General features: G+C 36.0%; 1 protein-coding gene and 1 non-coding gene across 2 annotated transcripts in view; both read right to left on the reverse strand.

The window, feature by feature from the left end:
- FMN2 (formin 2) overlaps positions 1-18,901 on the reverse strand; it is a 331,660-nt gene that overhangs the window by 25,764 nt on the left and 286,995 nt on the right. Inside the window, exon 16 of the mRNA XM_033099694.1 lies at positions 4,352-4,501. Within this exon, the coding sequence (XP_032955585.1) occupies positions 4,352-4,501 (150 nt within the window). The remainder of the gene's footprint in view (positions 1-4,351; positions 4,502-18,901) is intronic.
- Positions 14,210-14,313, reverse strand: LOC117018726 (U6 spliceosomal RNA). Its single transcript, XR_004422302.1, has one exon. It is a non-coding gene; the product is annotated as a U6 spliceosomal RNA (small nuclear RNA).

The raw sequence follows: 18,901 nt of genomic DNA on the forward strand, positions 1-18,901 counted from the left end.
GTTCATCCTTGGAATCAGAATCAAGACATTTTATCCAATCAAGAAAGTAACTGAGTCACAATAATACCCTGTATTTACAGAATTTGTTCTTAAGATGCTTAACATGCCTTAGCAATATATTATATCACCTTGGAGGTAGTCATGAGGAGGATATCATTTATGTTAAAAGATGGGGAAACAGCTATTGAGCATCTAGCATGTAGACATTGCCACACACTCTACAAATAACACTGCAAGACAGGTATTGCTATCTCCATTTTGGAGGTCAGGAAACTATGACTTTCTATGACTAGAGCTAGTAGGTAAAAGACCAAATCAAAAATCCTCACGTTTTCTAAAACACAGCGATTAGAAAGACAGCAGGCTGTTTCAATATAGACATGTAGAAATTCACCATTTCAAGAAATATATCTACTAACCGTATCAGTCATTAGGACAAAGCCAGAAAATACAATGTTAGTACCACTCTATAATCAGACATCAGTTCGAAATAGTGGGGTAAGGAAAATTTATATACTATCTATAACCTTAAAGATATTATTCAATTTATAAATTCTAAATTAGAGCAAGGAAAATGACCAGAAAGGGAAATTTCAATCACACCATTAAACCATCAATCGGATGATTTCTACCATGCTAAGACATTCTGCTAATTACACAGGTTATTTTTAAAGGTTTAGTAAGTTAGGGGTGGTAGATTATTGTTTACTTTTTTGGGGGGAAGTCCTCTTCCCTAACTTCAATGACACTGCCATGAAAGGAGCTGTCAGTGAAGACTGCTCTCCGGCTGCGGAACGGGGTTTGTGAACTGCTGAGCTGACCAGGGTTTCCCATGCCTCAGGCCACTGTGGCTGATCCAAAGATGGGCATGACTCATTGGGAGTTATTCCTCGGGATTTTCTAGATGGTGGAGTGTGTCCTCTCTTTCTGGGCTGTGAGAATGTAAGCCATGTCTGTGGCAGATGGCCAAGAGTACACCCTTAAAGGATCATCCTAGCTTGGAAATTAAGCTAAACCACAGAGGAGAGTGGAGAGGGGACAGAGAGGAAGAGAGAGAGAAAGAGGAGGAGGAGGAGAGGGAGAAGGAAGAGGAAAGACATTTTAAAGGAGAGAGGGAGAGAAAGAGAGAGAGAGAGAGAGAGAAGAGAGAGAGAGAGAGAGAGAGAGAGAGAGAGAGAGAGAGAGAGAGAGAGAGAGACCTGACTAACCCCTAAAGACCGCAGTTAGTATTTCTGCATTCAGGCAAGCCACAGGCAAGTTCCCTCCTGCCCTTATGTGGTTTGAATCTCTAAACAAATAAGGTCTTTTCTGCTTACGATATTTGGAGTAGGGTTTTTACTACCATTGTAGGTAATGATAATTTAATATAAACCAATGATAATTTAATGATAGCTTAAGTTATATAAGAAAACATGTTCATTACTAGTCTACATTCTTATTTTCATGTCTGTGTCAAATACAATGATGTACCAAGTCAAATCAGCAAATATTTATGGAGACACTAAGAAGGGAAAGGCACTGGTAGCTTCATACAGTCAAAACTACACCAGAAGTGAAGATCTTGGTAAATAAAGAGCAAATGCAAACATCAAAATGAAAGGTATAAAATAAAAACAGACAGCACTAGGCAGTATAGGATTAACTATTAACAAAATATGCAGGTAGTAAATATGACAAGAATACCCAGGAGGGAGCAATCACATTGGAGAACAACATCCCATTTTAAGCATCTATGGCTCCCTGAGGTTCTGTTCACACTGCCAGTGACTATACCAGAGGTTTCACACCCTTAGCTGATCACACCTTCTTCCTATCAATATCCCAGAGCACTCAAAGCATTCCTGACATACCTGTCCTTCCTTTTAACAACAGAAAATCTGACATAAAGTTTATACTAAGGCAAAGCTGGCTTCACGTTTGTGTGTGTGTGTGTGTGTGTGTGTGTGTGTGCGTGTGTGTGTGCAGTCACACGGGGCCCCAGCTCTCAGAAGGGCTTCACACTTGGTTTAATGATCTGCCATCTTGAAATTGTTAACAATTTTTGAACAAGGGGTCCAGCGTTTTCAGTTTGCACTGTTTCCTGGCAATTGTGTGGCTGGTCCTGCACTAAGGAAAGGAACCAAGTTTTTCTACAAACAATTCGGACCAACAGTCTTGCTTTTCAAAGCGGCTTATTTGCCAAGAGACATAATGTCTTTCGGAAGTCAAAGGGCAAAGAAACACTCTCTCACCTGCCATGTGTTGCTCCTTAGCCCTTTATTAAAAGCAAATGATTTAGAAAAATGAGAAGTCTGCAGTGGATAGAACTTGTAATCTGCCAATTCACAACACTGCCAAAATGAAAGTAAAGTCACCAAGTGTGACTCAAAAAGCCCGTAGTGTATTTCTAGGACATGACAGCACAGGATGAAGTATAAAAAAAGGATCTGTTTGATTTTATGAGATACTTAGAGAGTGAAGAAAAGCGAGCGCTGGTCATGCCAAAAGCATAAAATATCATAAATCTTAGATTGTTACTGATAATGTTACTTAGAAACACAACTCTATCTCGTGGAGCACAGGCTAGATGGGGGCTGTGCATCTGAATTAGTCAATTTCAGCATTTCCTCCAAGACGGCATCTCACCAGTATGTACTGGTGTAGGTAGTAAAGGAGAGCTACAATTGGGGCGTCTACCTATTTCCTTGTTCCAGGACCTCTGGAGGCACCATCACTGGACAAACAGCCTGTTACAATTCACTTACCTACCTGATCAGAACAGCTACGCCAAAATGACAGCTCCATCTGTCTCGTCTGGTTAGCTGTATCTCACCATTTCCACTGTCATTAGGACTTTAATCCCAGATATCATGCAAATAGGACGGTGGAGGGTGACATGTTAACCTTTCGGTTTTGTGCCTTACTGTGACTGCGTTTCAGGCCCTTTTCCAGGAGAACAAGTATAGATTAGAGATGAAAAGAGGCATGCGGGGATCCAGTGAGGGTTATGAAGGGAAGCTGTGATAGGCTGAGGTGGTTAACAAAGTTTCCTCCACAATCTTCCCAAACTGAGCAAGCCTTCCTCGATACAAAGCCAATCATGTAGTGCTAAGTCTGAAGTAAATGAACAAGGACGCAAAGGCACTTATTTTAAAGCAATTATCTCTCCTATCTCACGTGCGTGGACTTTTGACTAAAAACATCTTTTACATTAACCTGTAATGATGCATTTTCAAGTAGAATAAGCTCATTATTTTTAGAGTGGATGTTTCATGTGTTCTCCTTCTACACAAACTACTCTCTTTATCCAGCTAGTACTACTCACGGAGGCCTATTTTCTTCGACAGCAAAGCTACGGAACCTAAGTAATTATATGAGTTAGCACCAGTCAGGCATACTAGTACACAGACTCCGCAAATCTCAGCAATTAATTTCACCGGAGCTAAGGATGTATCAGAATCTACTTACAAATGGAAACTAGGTGGGCCATCCTGGTTTTGTATAAGCAAGACCAAAATGAAGATAATAAGCAGAAAATTGTGGAATGTTGTGGTATGATGAACAAAGTCCCTTAGGACGTAAGGTTGCTAAAGATCTAAAGCAAAGTCATTGTTAATGCAACGATATTGGAAAGTATAGTAATTGGTTTCAGAATTAGTGTTTGGTTTCCAGTGCAGGTTATGTTTCTTTTTCATTCTCCTACTAGACACAGCTATTTGGGGATGCTGTCCTGGAAGGGCTAGCTTTCTTCCTGAATTAATATTTAATATGTCTCTATGGAATTGCATAATCATAGCGACAGAGACTTTATTTCATATACTTGAGACATTTTCCTTCATTCCTGAAAAGACTTACTTTAGGAAATGTGATACGATTCTATAAGACTCTTGAAAGATCTTTTAAAAAATATTGATTATCTGGGTCTTGGTGACGTCTGGAAGAAATTTTTATATGGTGAAATTTTGACAACACCCCATGAATTGAGCAAAAATGAAACAAAACCAATTCTTCTTACCTTTATAGTCTTTCCTATCGGTCTTTTGTGGTGAGTGGGTTCATCTCAACAGGGTTGTTTCACTCCTCTTACGTGGTCTGCTTGTGTGTTGTTTGCTCACCACAGAAGTTCTTTTACTAGACAGTGGTCCTGGCAAACCATCATCCTAGCTATTCACTGTAGCATCACAGCCTCTATACTAACTCTTTTTACTCAGACTCCGAATTGTGCCAAATCTCAGCACCCTCTTAGACTGGATACCCCAGGTTGAGGGCCATCGAATTTTTCATTCAGGCTTTAAAAGTTGGCAACCCTAGTGGTGTCACACCTAATAAAACATCCGTTTTAAAATGCCATTGTGCAAATGAAAAAACCTACCTCTCTTGTAGAATAAGTTTGTTCTCTTTCTTCCAAAAATCTTTAAAGTCAGAGCTGAATTCATGCCAGATACTGAAAAAAACATTTGGGGACACCTCCTTCTCTCCAATTTTTGGTTTCATGAAGAAATAGGCTGTCGTCTCCAAAAAGCTGTCAAAGCACACACACAAAGAGAGCATAAAAGCCATGATTACTTTCCAATATGGGATATTCTTTCTCCATCCAAATGCTGATTTCATTCATGCAGTTAATATTACCAAGAAGATGCAAACTCTTCAGGCACCAACGGTAGTTCTCCCATGGTTTCATGTTAGAGTTTTGGATATAGCAGCTGACAAAACCCTTCATATACTGAGAATTCTCCCTGGCCCACTTCTATTTTCAAATTTAATCACTATGTGTCCAACATATTTCAGAAATGAACCTGTAGTCCAATTAGGACATACTGGGAGTGGTGGGTCTATACTTTCTTTTTACACTCTAAATAAATATCAGCCATTTGCCCGCAAACTAATATATGTATTCTGTATGTATATTATATTGCTTATATAGTATTTGGTTTTCTATGTTGCTAGGGGGCAAAAAGCAAAAGTTCCAGGATATGCTGACAAAGTCTCCCATCAGGGATCAAGGCAATATCATTGAGGGGATACCAATATGGCGGCCAGCACTATGACAACAGACTGATAGTACCAGTCGTTAGAACGTGCATCTCAGAGGCTGCTGCTTCTTACATCTACATAAAGCTCAGAAGATTTTCAAAGGGGTTATTTGACAAAGAACATACAAGTAATAAATGACAGATATATGACTTCACAAAAGTCTCCCATCCCCATGAACAATCCCCCGAAAAGGACCTAGAACAATAAAGCTGATAATGTCATGGTGAAAGGACCTGGAGAGTATGGCCAAGTCACTGCAAAAAAGGGTGGCATGCCAATAACCCTTGGCCTCCCTTTTCGTCCCACTTTGGCCTAGGGCCAGCACTATTTCTGCCACTCAAAGCTTAAGTTTGATTTAATCTGACGTAAAAATTTCTGAGGCAACTTGGTTTTGCCATATTGTGCTGTTTGATTTAAAATGTCTGTATGCACATACATACACTGACACATTATCTGTGTATGTATTCAGCTTGTCACATAGCTGATTTCACTATGAAAATGAAAAATATCTTTGAGATGAGCATTGCAAAGTGAGATATGGAGGGTAAATTTGCTCAGAAGGTGAAGGAGACTGGGCATCACACAAAAAAAATAAAGAATTCCCAGTACCCCTGACTACGGGATTACCCAAGAGTTAGTCTGATCTGGTTTTACTCCTGCCTTATGGCTATCTCTGAGCACCATGATTCTCAGGGAAACCAGCTTTTAGGTTCTGGGGGAGGAGACAGCACTCACGTAATCAAATATGTGGCTTGCAGAAAGTATGTATTTCTCTCAAGTTAGTCTAGTAGGAAAAATGCCCCAATAGAGTCATTTAATCCTGAGAAAGAGTCAGGGTGTGAAGTGGATATGGTATGTGAGAATTTGGCTGCCATGAGCTATGGTGATGGCATTAGAATGTGTCTGCAGAATGTGTTGATGATGTGAAGACTGCCGGGAGAGTAGAGGACAGAGAGCACAAATAGTCTAAAAAATAGCTGGGTCATATTTTATTAAAACTGATAAAGTATATGCATACTTCCCTCCTGGGGAAACCAGTCATTCTCCTTCTATGTCCAAAGACTATTTATGACCTGTATGGCTGAAATGAAGTCTGAAATCCTTTGAGTATCTATTTATTCTTTTTTTTAATTATTATTATTTCTCTGGTATTTATACTTCATAAAATTATTACAAACCAGTCAGTCCATTTGGACAGACATATCTAAATTGTAATAGCTGTTTCATTTGTTCATCCACTTTACAACATTTTGAAAGTTCCATCACAAGGCAGCATGGCGTAAAGAAAAGAATATAGGATTTAGAATAGGAGGACATAGCGTATTGAATCCTGACTCTGACGAGATATATGAGCAAACCAGTTAACATCATTGTGATTCAAATTTTTCATTTGTAAACTAGAGTACCATAAATAATTGTTTTGACATCGAATGAAAAAAATTTTTTTCACGGTGTTTGTTGAATGTTTTAACATAAGACAAATTTATTTTATATTGCATATTATTTTACATTATATATATATTGTATATTGCACATTAAAGAAATATAAATATACATTTCCTAAAAATGTTCTCTAAATTAACTAACAGCGTTCTCAAAGTAACTAATTCAACTGGGGCTGATTTATTAATAGACATGCATGTTATCATATTCCCTGTAGAGACTTTTGAGTTATTGGCATACATAGTGGTGAATGGTAGTAGGAATAGTTACTCTAATTATTCAATAATTTCCTGTTGGCTTTGACATAAATTGCCCACATAGCTTTAAGAAGGTAACAACTTTTGAGCTTTTGTTTCTTCATCTAAACTGGAGGTTATGCCTGCTTTTCAGGGTTGTTATGAAGATTAAATGAAAACTACCTTGCAAGTTACAAACTAAAATAACAATATTTGCATTAACTTGCCAATAAAAATGCTCTTCGTGCAAAACTTTATGAATTTGTGAGACAAATTAGTGTCATACAATTGACGTAAAATCATGTGTGAAACTGATGATTCTCAATGAGAAGAACCTATGTCCACAGCCATTTCTTTGAAATTGGTGGTGGTAAAAGAACAAGTGTCCCCTAAGAGTGCGACGAGAGAGTAAAGAATTACCGGAGTGTCAGGAGTGCTGTCCCAACTGTGTTCAGCCACCCAATTCCGAGAATAAAGTATAAATACTTCAAAGATAACCAAGCAAATGATAGGGCAGTAATTTCTACAAGTTGTCAAGGTACCTTGTATTGCAGAGGCATTTTTAGTTATATAATTCTGTCCAGCATTAGCCGGCATTCAGCTCATTCACTTATATGACATGAAAGACACCCATTTCGATGGTAGATGGTAAGAGAGGTGCCGTTCTTTCTGAATTATCCCCTTTATATAAATCGTAAACCAGGAGAGTCCCAGCCACCATATAGCAATACAGGATCACTAATAGAGGACAAATGTCTTATCTGGGAACTTATCTGAGGCTTTTCTGTGATCCTCTCTTGAAATAACCATGGCACACTAAGAGCCAGTAGTGAAAAGAACTGTACTTATAACACGAAGAAAATACAGTAGTCACGATAAGAGACAACTTCAGAGAACCTCTAATCTGGATTCTTAAATGGTCCTTTCTGTAAAAGATCAGCATCACACTTCTCTCACTACAGTCACAAACAGTACAAACATACGGCTTTGCAACGAAAACAAGAGTAGCCACTGAATTCTGAAAACATGACTTCAGCAGCAGAATTGTTTGGAATTTCCCTGAATCTTCATACATAGAGAGAGCAACTAAAATATTAAAATCAAAGCTTACAGAAAAATATCTACAAAAACTTCCCACTGTGTCCAATACCCTACAAACCTCAAAAGGCTGACGGGGAAGCAAACCACTGACAGCACTAAACCAATGGGGCAACATCATCCATATAGGAGAAGAGAGAAGAAACAGGGGACTCCCTTAAAAACAGGAGAACTCCTGAATCACAAACAGGTACTTCTGAAAGGTGTAAGGGCCAATCTGAGAACTACTGCTATAATTGGAAGGGGTTTTACACACTCAAATGCATGGAAGAGAAGGATCTGTATCGAGTTCTGAAAGAGCTAGGAGCACTCCAGGATACATGCACTTAGTACTAACCAAGAAAAATTCCCTCTTAGGACAAAACTCTGCATTGAGAGAAAATGCTGGGAGTAGAATTCAAATTGTGCAGGATAAATGCATGGACAAAGGAAATAGAAAATGCAGATATATTGGAGAGGAGAAAAATGTAGACACTATGAGATTGTTTTTTTAATCATTGTGCATAAGCAGCAAGAGAGGAAGCTACAAGCAGTAAAGCAAGAAAAGCTATCCTCATTTACCACTTCCTTGTAAAAAAGTTCAATAAAACTAATTTCATATAAAAATGAGCAAGATGAAAAGATATTTGAATGGAAAAAAAGTATGCCATCCAAACATTAAGCATAGCAAAGTTGACGTGGTTTTATTTCTTATCAGACAAAATAGACTTAAAAAAAAAAAAAGAATATCATCAGAGCATCATTGCATAATGCTAAAAAAACATGAATTTATCAGGAATATGTAGCAATCCTAAATATGTATGAGTGGAATAAGAGTTTCAAAATACATGAAGCAAAATGTGCCTTCCTCAGTAATTGACAAAATTAGAAAATAAATCACTAAAGATATAGAAGATCTGAGTATCATCAACAAATTGAACTTACTGGGTTTTACAGAATATTGTAATCAAGAGTAGAATAAACAAGAGTACATGAAAACATTCACCAACACAAACCACATGCTGAGTAACAAAGCGAGTCTCAATAAATTTCAAAGGATTGAAACTATCTAGAATATGTTCTTTGACCACAGTGGCTCCAAATATGAAATAAAAATAACGTATCTAGGAAGTATCCAATTAGGAAATTAGGTAAAACTATTATTAATAACCTATGGGTGAAAAAGTAATCACAAAAGAAATTACAAAAGATTTCAAACTGAATAAAAATGAAAACATAAAATATCAAAATGTGTGGGTCCAGATACAGCAGTTTCTTTATTTTTAGAGGAATTACAGAGAAATGTAGAACTTTAAAATCTTATATTAGAAAAATAAAAGTGTAAAACAATTACGTAGGCATCTAATTCAAGAATACAAAGAGTAGTAAATTAAACTCGACTAAGCAGAAGAATGGGAATAATAACAAGAGCACAACACAAAAAAGAGAAAATAAAACTTACAGAAGATCAGCAAGGTGAGAAGTTGGTTTACTGAAAAAGGTAATAAAATTGATAAACCTTGTCAAAAAAGATTTAAAAATGAGAAAATACAAATTATCAATGCCATAGATGAAAGTAGGGTGATCGTTACAGAGCACAGAGGCTTTAAAAGTATAATAGGAGATATTAGAAACAATTTGATGCCAATAGATTTGACACCTTAGACAAAATGTACAAATTTCTTAAATAGCAAAATTTTCTAAAACTGACAAAAGTAGTAAATATACATAGCCCTATATTTATTAAGATACTGAAATTATTTTTAATAGTTATTTCAGTAAATAAGAAATTATTTTTGATAATTCTGTATTCGAAAATATCCCTTACCAAATACTCGTAGCCCAAAATGTTTCATAGGTGAATTAACAGACATTTGATAAAGAGATAATGCCAAATTGACACTAAATCTTTCAGAAAAGAGTGGATGAGGGAACATTTCCTAACTCATCTTAGAGGGCAGCGTTACTCTGATGGTGATACCAAAAACAGAAAAACAAATTTTTAAAGAAATTAGAAAGACATTTATAGACAATATCCTTCATGAACATAGGTTAAAAAAATCCTAATAAAACATTTAAAAATGGAACGCAGAAATTTCTAAAATGGATATATTATTAACAACTGGGGTTTATCTCAACAATACGAAGTAGTTTTTTAATTATTTTTTTTTCAATTACCATTGACATTCAATATTATTTTATATCAGTTTCAGGTGAACAGCATAGTGGCTACACAATTATCACAATTATATAATTTGTGAAGTGATCCCCTCAATTAGTCACGTTTCCACCTGACACTATACATAGTTAGTACAACTTTATTAACAATATTCCCTATGCTGGACTTTAATTCCCCATGACAATTTGTAACTACCAATTTGTATGTCTTAATTTTTTCACCTTTATAACCCAGCCACACAACTCTCCATATCTGGCAACCATAAGTTTTTACTTTGCATCTCTGAGTCTGTTTCTGTTTTGTTTGTTCGTTTATTTTGTTCTTTAGATTCCCCATATAAGTGAGATCATATGATATATGTGTTTCTCTGTCTGATTTATTTCACTTAGGATCATACCCTCTAGGTCCATCCATGCTGTTGCAAATGGTAAGATTTCATTCATTTTTATGACTGAGTAATATTCCATTGAATATATGTGCCATTTCTTTATCCAATCATCTCTTGATGGCCACTTAGGTTACTTCCATATCTTGACGATTGTAAAAAATGCTGCAATGAACATAGGGGTGCATATATCCTTTCATGTTAGTATTTTGGATTTCTTCAGGTAAGTACCCAGAAGTGGAATTGCTGGGTCATAAGGTGTTTAAATCTTGAGGAAACTCCACATTGTTTTCCACAATGGCTGCACCAATTTGCAACTCCACAAGCAGTGTACAAAGATTCCCTTTTCTCCTCATCCTTGCCAACATTTGTTCTTTGACTGATGATAACCATTCTGACAGGTGAGGTGATATCTCATTGTGGCTTTAATTTGCATTTCTCTGATGATTAGTGATGTTGAACATCTTTTCACATATCGATTGGCTGTCATATGTCCTCTTTGGAGAAATGTCTATTCAGGTCCTCTGCCCATCTTTTAATTGGATTGTTTATTTTCTTGATGTTAAGTTGTATGAGTTCTTTATAAATTTTTGATACTAGCCCTTTACATGAACAAATATCTTCTCCAAATTGGTAAGTTGTCTTTTTGTCTGTTGATGGTTCCCTTAGCTGTGCAAAAACACTTTAGTGTCATGTAGTTCCATTTGTGCATTTTTTTCTTTTGTTTCCTTTGCCAAAAGAGATATGTCAGAAAAAAATACTACTAAGAGCAATGTCAGATAACTCACTGGCTATGTTTTCTTCTAGGAGTTTTATGGATTCGGGTCTTACATTTAAGTCTTTAATCCATTTTGAGTGTATTCTTGTATATGGTTTAAGAAAGTATCTAGTTTAATTTTTTTGCATGTATCTGTCCAGTTTTCCCAACACCGTTTATTGAATAGACTCTCTTTACCTGATTAAATATTCTTCGCTAATTTGTCATAAATTAATTGACAATATTGATGTGGATTTATTTCTGAACTCTATGTTTTGTTGCATTGATCTACATGTCTGTTTTTATGCCAATACCATACTGTTTTGATTACTATAGACTTATAACATAGTTTGATATTTTGTAGCATGATACCTAAAACTTTTTCTGTCTCAAGATTGTTGTGCCAAATTGGGGTCTTCTGTGGTTCTATGTAAGTTTTAGGATTATTTGCTCCAGTTCTGGGGATAATGCATTGATGTTTTGATAGGGATTGCATACAGTGTATAGATTGCTTTAGGAAGTATGGACATTTTAACAATTCTAACTCACCCTATCCATGAGCATGGGATATGCTTCTATTTATTTGTAGCTTCTTCAATTTTTTCTTCAATGACTTATAATTTTCAGAGTACAGGTCTTTTACATCCTTGGTTAAATTTATTCCTAGATATTTTTTGGATGCAATTGTAAATGGGATTGTTTCCTTTATTTCTCTTTCTGATAGTTCATTATTGGTGTATAAAAATGCAACCTATTTATGAATATTAATTTCATATCCTACTTCTTTACTGAATTCATTTATCAGTTCTAATAGTTTTTTTGATGGAATCTTTAGGGTTCTCTACATAGTATCATGTCATCTGCAAATAATGACAATTTTACTTCTTCCTTTCCAATTTGGATGTGTTTTATTTCATTTTTTTGTTTGACTGCTGTGGCTAGGACTTCCAGCACTATGTTGAATAAAAGTGGTAAAAGTGGATATCCTTGTCTCGTTCCTAATCTTAAGGAGAATGTTTTTAGCTTTTCCCCATTCAGTATGATGTTAGCTGTGGGTTTGTCATACATGGCCTTTATTATGTTGAGGTATGTTCTCTCTAGTCCCACTTGACCACGACTTTCTATTATAAATGGATGCTGGATTTTGTCAAATGCTTTTTCTGCATTTATTGATATGATCATATGATTTTTATCTTTTGTTTCTATAATTATATGGATAACTCTATGAATGATATAAGTGTCTAACCACTATACTGTATACCTGAAACTAATATAAAATAATATTGAATGTCAACTATTATTGAAAAGTAAAAGTGCATATATTAAAAAACAAATGTTTATTATTTAAGCCACCCAGTTTATGATGGCTTTTGTTGTAGCCAGAAATGACTAAGATAATGACAAAGATCTACTTTCTTCAATAAATAAATTTCAAGGAGAAAAAGTTTTAGAGGGAAACCTATCATACAGACTTAAGAGATACTGTCTAATTATAATGATTGGAATTTCTTTACATGCTCCTTCAAACAAACTGTAACTAAATAAAAACATTTATAACTTATGAACTAATTGGACTTTTGAACAAAGACTGAGTTGTGACATTCGGGCATGGTGATCATTTTTTTGGGGTGAAACTGGTTGTGTTTATTTTTAAAGGGTATCTCTTAGAGACATATACTAAAATTTATATTGATGAAATCATATCTTTTGAGGATTTTCTTCAAAAATAATATGGGAGGGGGCAAGTGGGTCAGAGTACAGAGGAAACCAAATTGACTAAAAATTGATAATTGTTGAAGCTGGGTTATGTGTACATGGTGGTTCATTGCACAGTCTGTTAACCTTTCACGTTTTACCTTTTTCATAATAAAGAATTTTTAAAATTACAAATGTACACTTGGGTGCGTCTGCACACACACACACACACACACACACACACACATTAGTACAAAGAAATAATGGCTACCAGCGTCTTTTAAAATGGCATTCTTAAAAGGCTAGAACATTGCTTAAAAGACTTCTACTGTATATTGTTTTTGACTATGTTTCATAGATAATAAAAATAGGTAGCTTTGATTTCCTTATTTGAAATGGGCCCACACCACAAAATGAGAATTATATTCTTTTAAACGTCTCATCTGTTTTTAAGGCTGGCTTTGTCTGGAAACTTTACACATGAAGAATGACTCAACACTTGGTTTTTATTACATCCAAAAGAGGTGCTAGTAATTATCCCTAAATAGCATTTTCTTTTCACAAGTTATGATGTGTACGGAGAGCCACGTTCTCTGTAAATGAAATATTTTAAACATATTATGTTGCCTGTTATTACTATCAGTTATTTCCTATGTATGAACAGGATTTAGCCCTGGTCCAGCACTACATAAAATTTTGAATTTAAGTCCAACCATTGTGGTGGCACCTACTTTGGAGAGGTTGTAGATAAGGGCACTGCTGCTTTCTTTTAATTCATCAGTGAGCAGGTATGCCAGGCACCACAAACAGCGGGGCAAAGATGATAAAGAAAAATGTCATTGAATGTCAACCATAATTAAAATGTGTATATATATACATATATATATATATGTATATATATATATATGTATGTGTATATATATATATAGTCACAGAGGGAAAATAGTCACAGCATAGGGAATACAGTCAATGGAATTGTAATAGCTATCTAGGATGTCACAGGGGTAGTAGATTGGGGGAGGGGGAGGTATCACTTTGTGAGGGGTGTAAATGTCTAATCATTATGTTGTTTTGTACACCTGAAACTAATAGTAAAAAACAAAATAAAGTAACCCAGTTAAACAATGAAAGAAAGAAAGAAAAATGCAATCGCTATTCAATTACTTCCTTGAAAAACTATTGGGTCAACAAATACAAGAGTCAAAGTACAGAACAAAGCAATTCGCCTTGCGACGCCTCAGGTTTAAAGGCTGCCAGACAATGATGCTGCGCTCAGAATTGCATCACCATTGAACAGCTGCTCTGCTATAAAATATATGCTTCTAAAAATGATAAACGCTTCCGTGATAATGTTCACATATTTACTCTTCAACAATCTGAAAGCATATCTAAAACAACAGAAGAGAGGACTTTTGTTAAAAGAAATAAATGTGGAATGTTTCACGCATCTGCGTGTCATCCTTGCACAGGGGCCATGCTAATCTCTGTACTGTTCCAATTTAAGTATATGTGTTGCCCAAGCGAGCACAAGAGAGGACTTTTGGATGCATGACAGGTTGCTGCAGAAATGATCCTGGGTATAGTAAAAAGGATGCATGCACAAAAGCAATCTGGAATGAGTAATTTAAAGATGGGCTGATGTTCAGAATCATCAGTAGTTTTACTTTACTTTTTATTGATTAATGTCAAAGAGACTTTCGACTCCAATTAGAGAGATAATTCCATATCGTATTTACCCACTGTCTTCTTCCTCCCGTCAAACTGATCCTACAGGGTCTGACATTCTGATTCTGTACTTGTTCTTCGACTGCCTGGAATGTTCTTCACCCACGCGTCCACATGGCTGCCTCTCACTTCTTTTAGGTCTCTTCTTAAACATTACTCCCTCAGTTAAGATCTCCCACAAAAAGCCAAAGACAAATGGCAATACTGAACTCCCCTAATATCCCTGCTGGATTTTTTTCCACAGCATTTCTTGCCACCAGGAATACTAGAGATTTTTTCTATTTGTTTACTGTTGGTCTTCCTCTGCTATAATTTATTCTCTATGTGGTATTTTTATCTTTGATATTCACTGCTTCATCCCCAGCACCTGAACAGTGTCTGGCACACAAAAATCGCTGGATAAATATTTGCTTAAAGAATGATTTCTGCTGAACAACTGAACTAGACACTTCTGGGGAAAAACAATTCTGGGTTTTAGGAATCTTGTAGTGAAGAAATCTGTAGGGCTTTTACAGCCCAAGGTTTAAGGGCAAGGGCTTTAAATCTGAAGGACCAAGGTTTAGTTCCGGCTCCACCGAGAGGTGATCTGTGTTGACTTAAGTAACTTCTCTAAGTTTTGTCACCTCATGCGTACTGCTTCCTACTTCACAAGCTTCCTGTGAGGTTTAAATGAGATCAACTATGTAATGTGGTTCATGGAGTTGCCAGGCACATAATAATATCTGTAAGTGATGGTTCTATCGTCACTGGGGAGGGAGGCATGAAATGCTCCTCTTAGGTCTTCATGGTGTGTTCACAGAATGTGAAAAGACTTGGCATTTCTTCCTCATATAGAAAGGTTAAGGAGAGCAATGCCGTTCTCTCTTTCCCATAGCCCTGTGTAATCGACACAATGCAGGACCTTTATAAAAATGAAAACTGATGTTCACATGCCAGTCTCCTTGGGGACAGCAGGCTAGCACCAGCGTGGGTTAACCACCCTTACACATCCCTCCCTACTCATCTATGCAGTTTATCTTACTTGGCTCAGAAGAAAGTTTACAGTAATTCCTGCCAAGAGAATTCCTATCACTTCATTTATGTAGAAAGAAAAACATATCCTTTTACCCTGGCATCTATAAGAGATGAACAATAACAAATTATATCCTTTATTCTTGACTCGATTGCATATGGCTATTTCATATTCTGTAACATGTATTTCATATGCATGAACACACACGTGTGCACACACCTAGTTTACAGACATATCACAGTCCACAGCTAAGCAAACAGGTCTGCTGAAAGAAGTAAATCCACTTAATTCTACTTTCTCTTCCTCCCACCACAAATATAGCTGTAGTTATCAGTAAAGCTAATACACAGTTCAGATCTGCGTTGCTCTTCTTATGTTCCATTGCATCTCCAAGCTCTGTGCAGACAGATCCCAGTCTTTTATTAATTTCTCTCCAATGCTAATGCCAACAAGCCTTGGGACTAAAGTTCTCCCTCCTTGAAACAACTGCCAACATGGCAGTTCAGACTATTTTGAGATATTGCTGTTTGTACTGGTGGGTGGAAGTGAAGGGTCTGATGAGGTCATTTCTTATACACGCTCTGATGGAAGGGGCCTTTTAAGTCAGCTATTATGTCCACACCAGTCTAGGTGGGTCTGGGGTGACTTCCTTTCTGTTTCCTCTGTAACTTTCCCTCATTTCTTCTCTCAATACCCCTGTCCTTTTGGAGTATAACAAAAAACAGGTACTAAATGAGAGTGTATACACAGAATAAGAATTGCGCATATGTAAGGTGATGTTCATATAGGAAGAACATAAAGCATCTCAGTTTCAAACAAGAGCATGACAGTTTAAATAAACTGCCAACGATCATCACCATAAATCTTCCCTTGCTTTTGCCATTTTTATTGTGCAATGCTGGATTTTGTAATATTATTTTTCAGAACAAATTGAAATCTCAAGAGAAAGATCTATTTTCAGTTAAAGCCTTCTACAAATAACTGTAATTTTTGGTATCCTAAATCATCATCTTCGTTTCCACCTCCTTCGTCCACCCTCCCGCCCCCCACCCCCCAGGAACTTACATGAAGTATAACAGATTTTATTCCTCCAATAAGGAAAAATAAATGCTTTTTGCTCATTATTAAAAGGCCTTTGAAAGGTCTTCCACATCTTCTAAAAAGCACAAAGAATACTCTCCTGCCAACCCTTTTTCTCCAGGCAATGGAAAATCTGAGGAATTCAGAACGGTAAGAGGACAAACTGGTATTTCTTTTCTCTTAAAATGAAGAATTGTGGTATTTCCACCTTCAGGGTAATTGTGATTTCAAAACAGCCAAATGTTCTTAGAAAAAAAGGTACTTCAACATAAGAGCAACTATCAGCTCATTCAAAACATGGAAGAGAAACTTAAAAATCCAAGTGACACAATTTTCAAGCATGGATTAGCCCAGAGGAGAAAATATAAGTTGAGGCTCATTCTGATCCCTAAAACTAGGAACCAGACAACAACTATGGTCAACAGTGTTAAGGCAATTATTTTTCTCCCATCACACACACACACACACACACACACACACACACACACACACACACTTTCCAGATTTGTTTCTAAATTGACCTCCATTCTTTCCATGCCCTGAATTCTACCTTTCATAAAAATCTACTTCACTAATTTACATAATTTTTCACCACTCTCAAATCTATTCTCTATGTATCACCCCATCATTGCACCTTCATCTCCAAGGGAAACAAACATTCGTCACCTCTAAATCAATACTAAGCTATTCACCTATATGGTTCTTTATTCTATCCACAACTGCTTCTTTTAGGAAAGTATCAAATCTATTGTCTCTTATTTCCAACACCTACAAATCTCTTTTTATTGGCTTATTAGCCTGATCCTAAAAGCACATACAAATTTCATTCAAAAGTATTTCTCTCAGCTATACAAACTTTTTGAAAGACTCCATTACTTCCGTATAGTTGATTTATAATTCAATGCTTCTGTGTCCTCACTCATTTTGAAATCTGGCTTCAAAGACCACCCTTGACTCTTTTGCTCTCAGGGGTCCCTGACTTAAACCTATAACTTTTAGCAATTTTCATCCTATCTCCTTAAATAATGGAACCATTACTGGGCTGTTTATTTGAACTTGAAAATAAGAAATCATTAACAGAGCTTTTCTTTTACTCCTTTAGGTTAAACTTATGCAAATGGCATTAAATACATTATTTTCATTTCACCTTCACAATACTCTCAATCATGGAAGCTTTGGTTTACCTACTTCATGGCTTTACTTCGCATTAATTTTAGGTTTACAGAAATGTTGAAGAAATAATATAAAGAATTCCCATATAGCCTTCACTCAGCTTCTCCTGACATTAACATCTTACATAATCACAGCACATTTGTCAAACCTAAGAAACTAACATTGGTGCCATGAAAGTAAAGGATGCCCTTGGCAGGAGCTACTGCAAATGTTCTTCAGTGAAGTGAGATGAACTGCATAGTTGAGTAGGGAGGAATGTGTAAGGATGCTTAATCCACTCTGGTGCTGGCCTGATGTCCCCTAAGAGACTGACATACTGGCACCAGTTCTAAGTTATATGAAAGCCCTGCATTATCTCATAATTATACGGGGGTAAAGGAAAGAGGGAGAGGAAATGACATCCTACAAGGTATGCTCTCTGACCATAAAAGAATTAAGTTAGAAATCAATAACAGGATGATTAACAGGAAAATTTGCAAATCATTTTGAAGTAATTCACAGGTCAAAGATATTCTGAAGAGAAATTAGAAAGATTTTGAACTGAAAATACAATGTATCAAAATTGTGGATACAATTAAAGCAGAACTTAGGTGAAAATTTATAGCATAAAATGTTCACATTAGAAAAAAAGAAAGTTCTAAGATCAATAACATAAGATTCTACCTCAGAGAACTGAAGTGAAAAGTATAATTTAAGCCTAAAGCAACTGGAAGAAAATAAATCATAAAAAATAGAGCAGAAATAAATGAAACTGAAAACAGGAAAACTAGAGAAAATCAGGAAAAGTAAAACCTAGAGAAAAATCAGCAAAACCAAAAAAAAAAAAAAAAGAAAAGGCTTTTTTTGGTAGATGAATATGTCTATGTAGAAAATGCCAGAGAATTTACAAAATATCTCCTGGAACTAATAAACAAGTATAGCAAGCTGAAAGATACAGGTCAATATACAAAACTCAATTGTTTTCCTGTATTACCAGCATAAAACAATTAAACTTTGACATTAAAATATTATATATAATTTAGTATAGCAGAAAAACTATGGGATATATATATATATATATATATATATATATATGTTTATGTTCTGTGAGGAAAACTACAAAACTCTAATGAAAAAAGTCAAAGAA

The sequence above is a fragment of the Rhinolophus ferrumequinum genome, chromosome 27, assembly GCF_004115265.2.
Source record: "Rhinolophus ferrumequinum isolate MPI-CBG mRhiFer1 chromosome 27, mRhiFer1_v1.p, whole genome shotgun sequence".
Classification (NCBI taxonomy): domain Eukaryota; kingdom Metazoa; phylum Chordata; class Mammalia; order Chiroptera; family Rhinolophidae; genus Rhinolophus; species Rhinolophus ferrumequinum.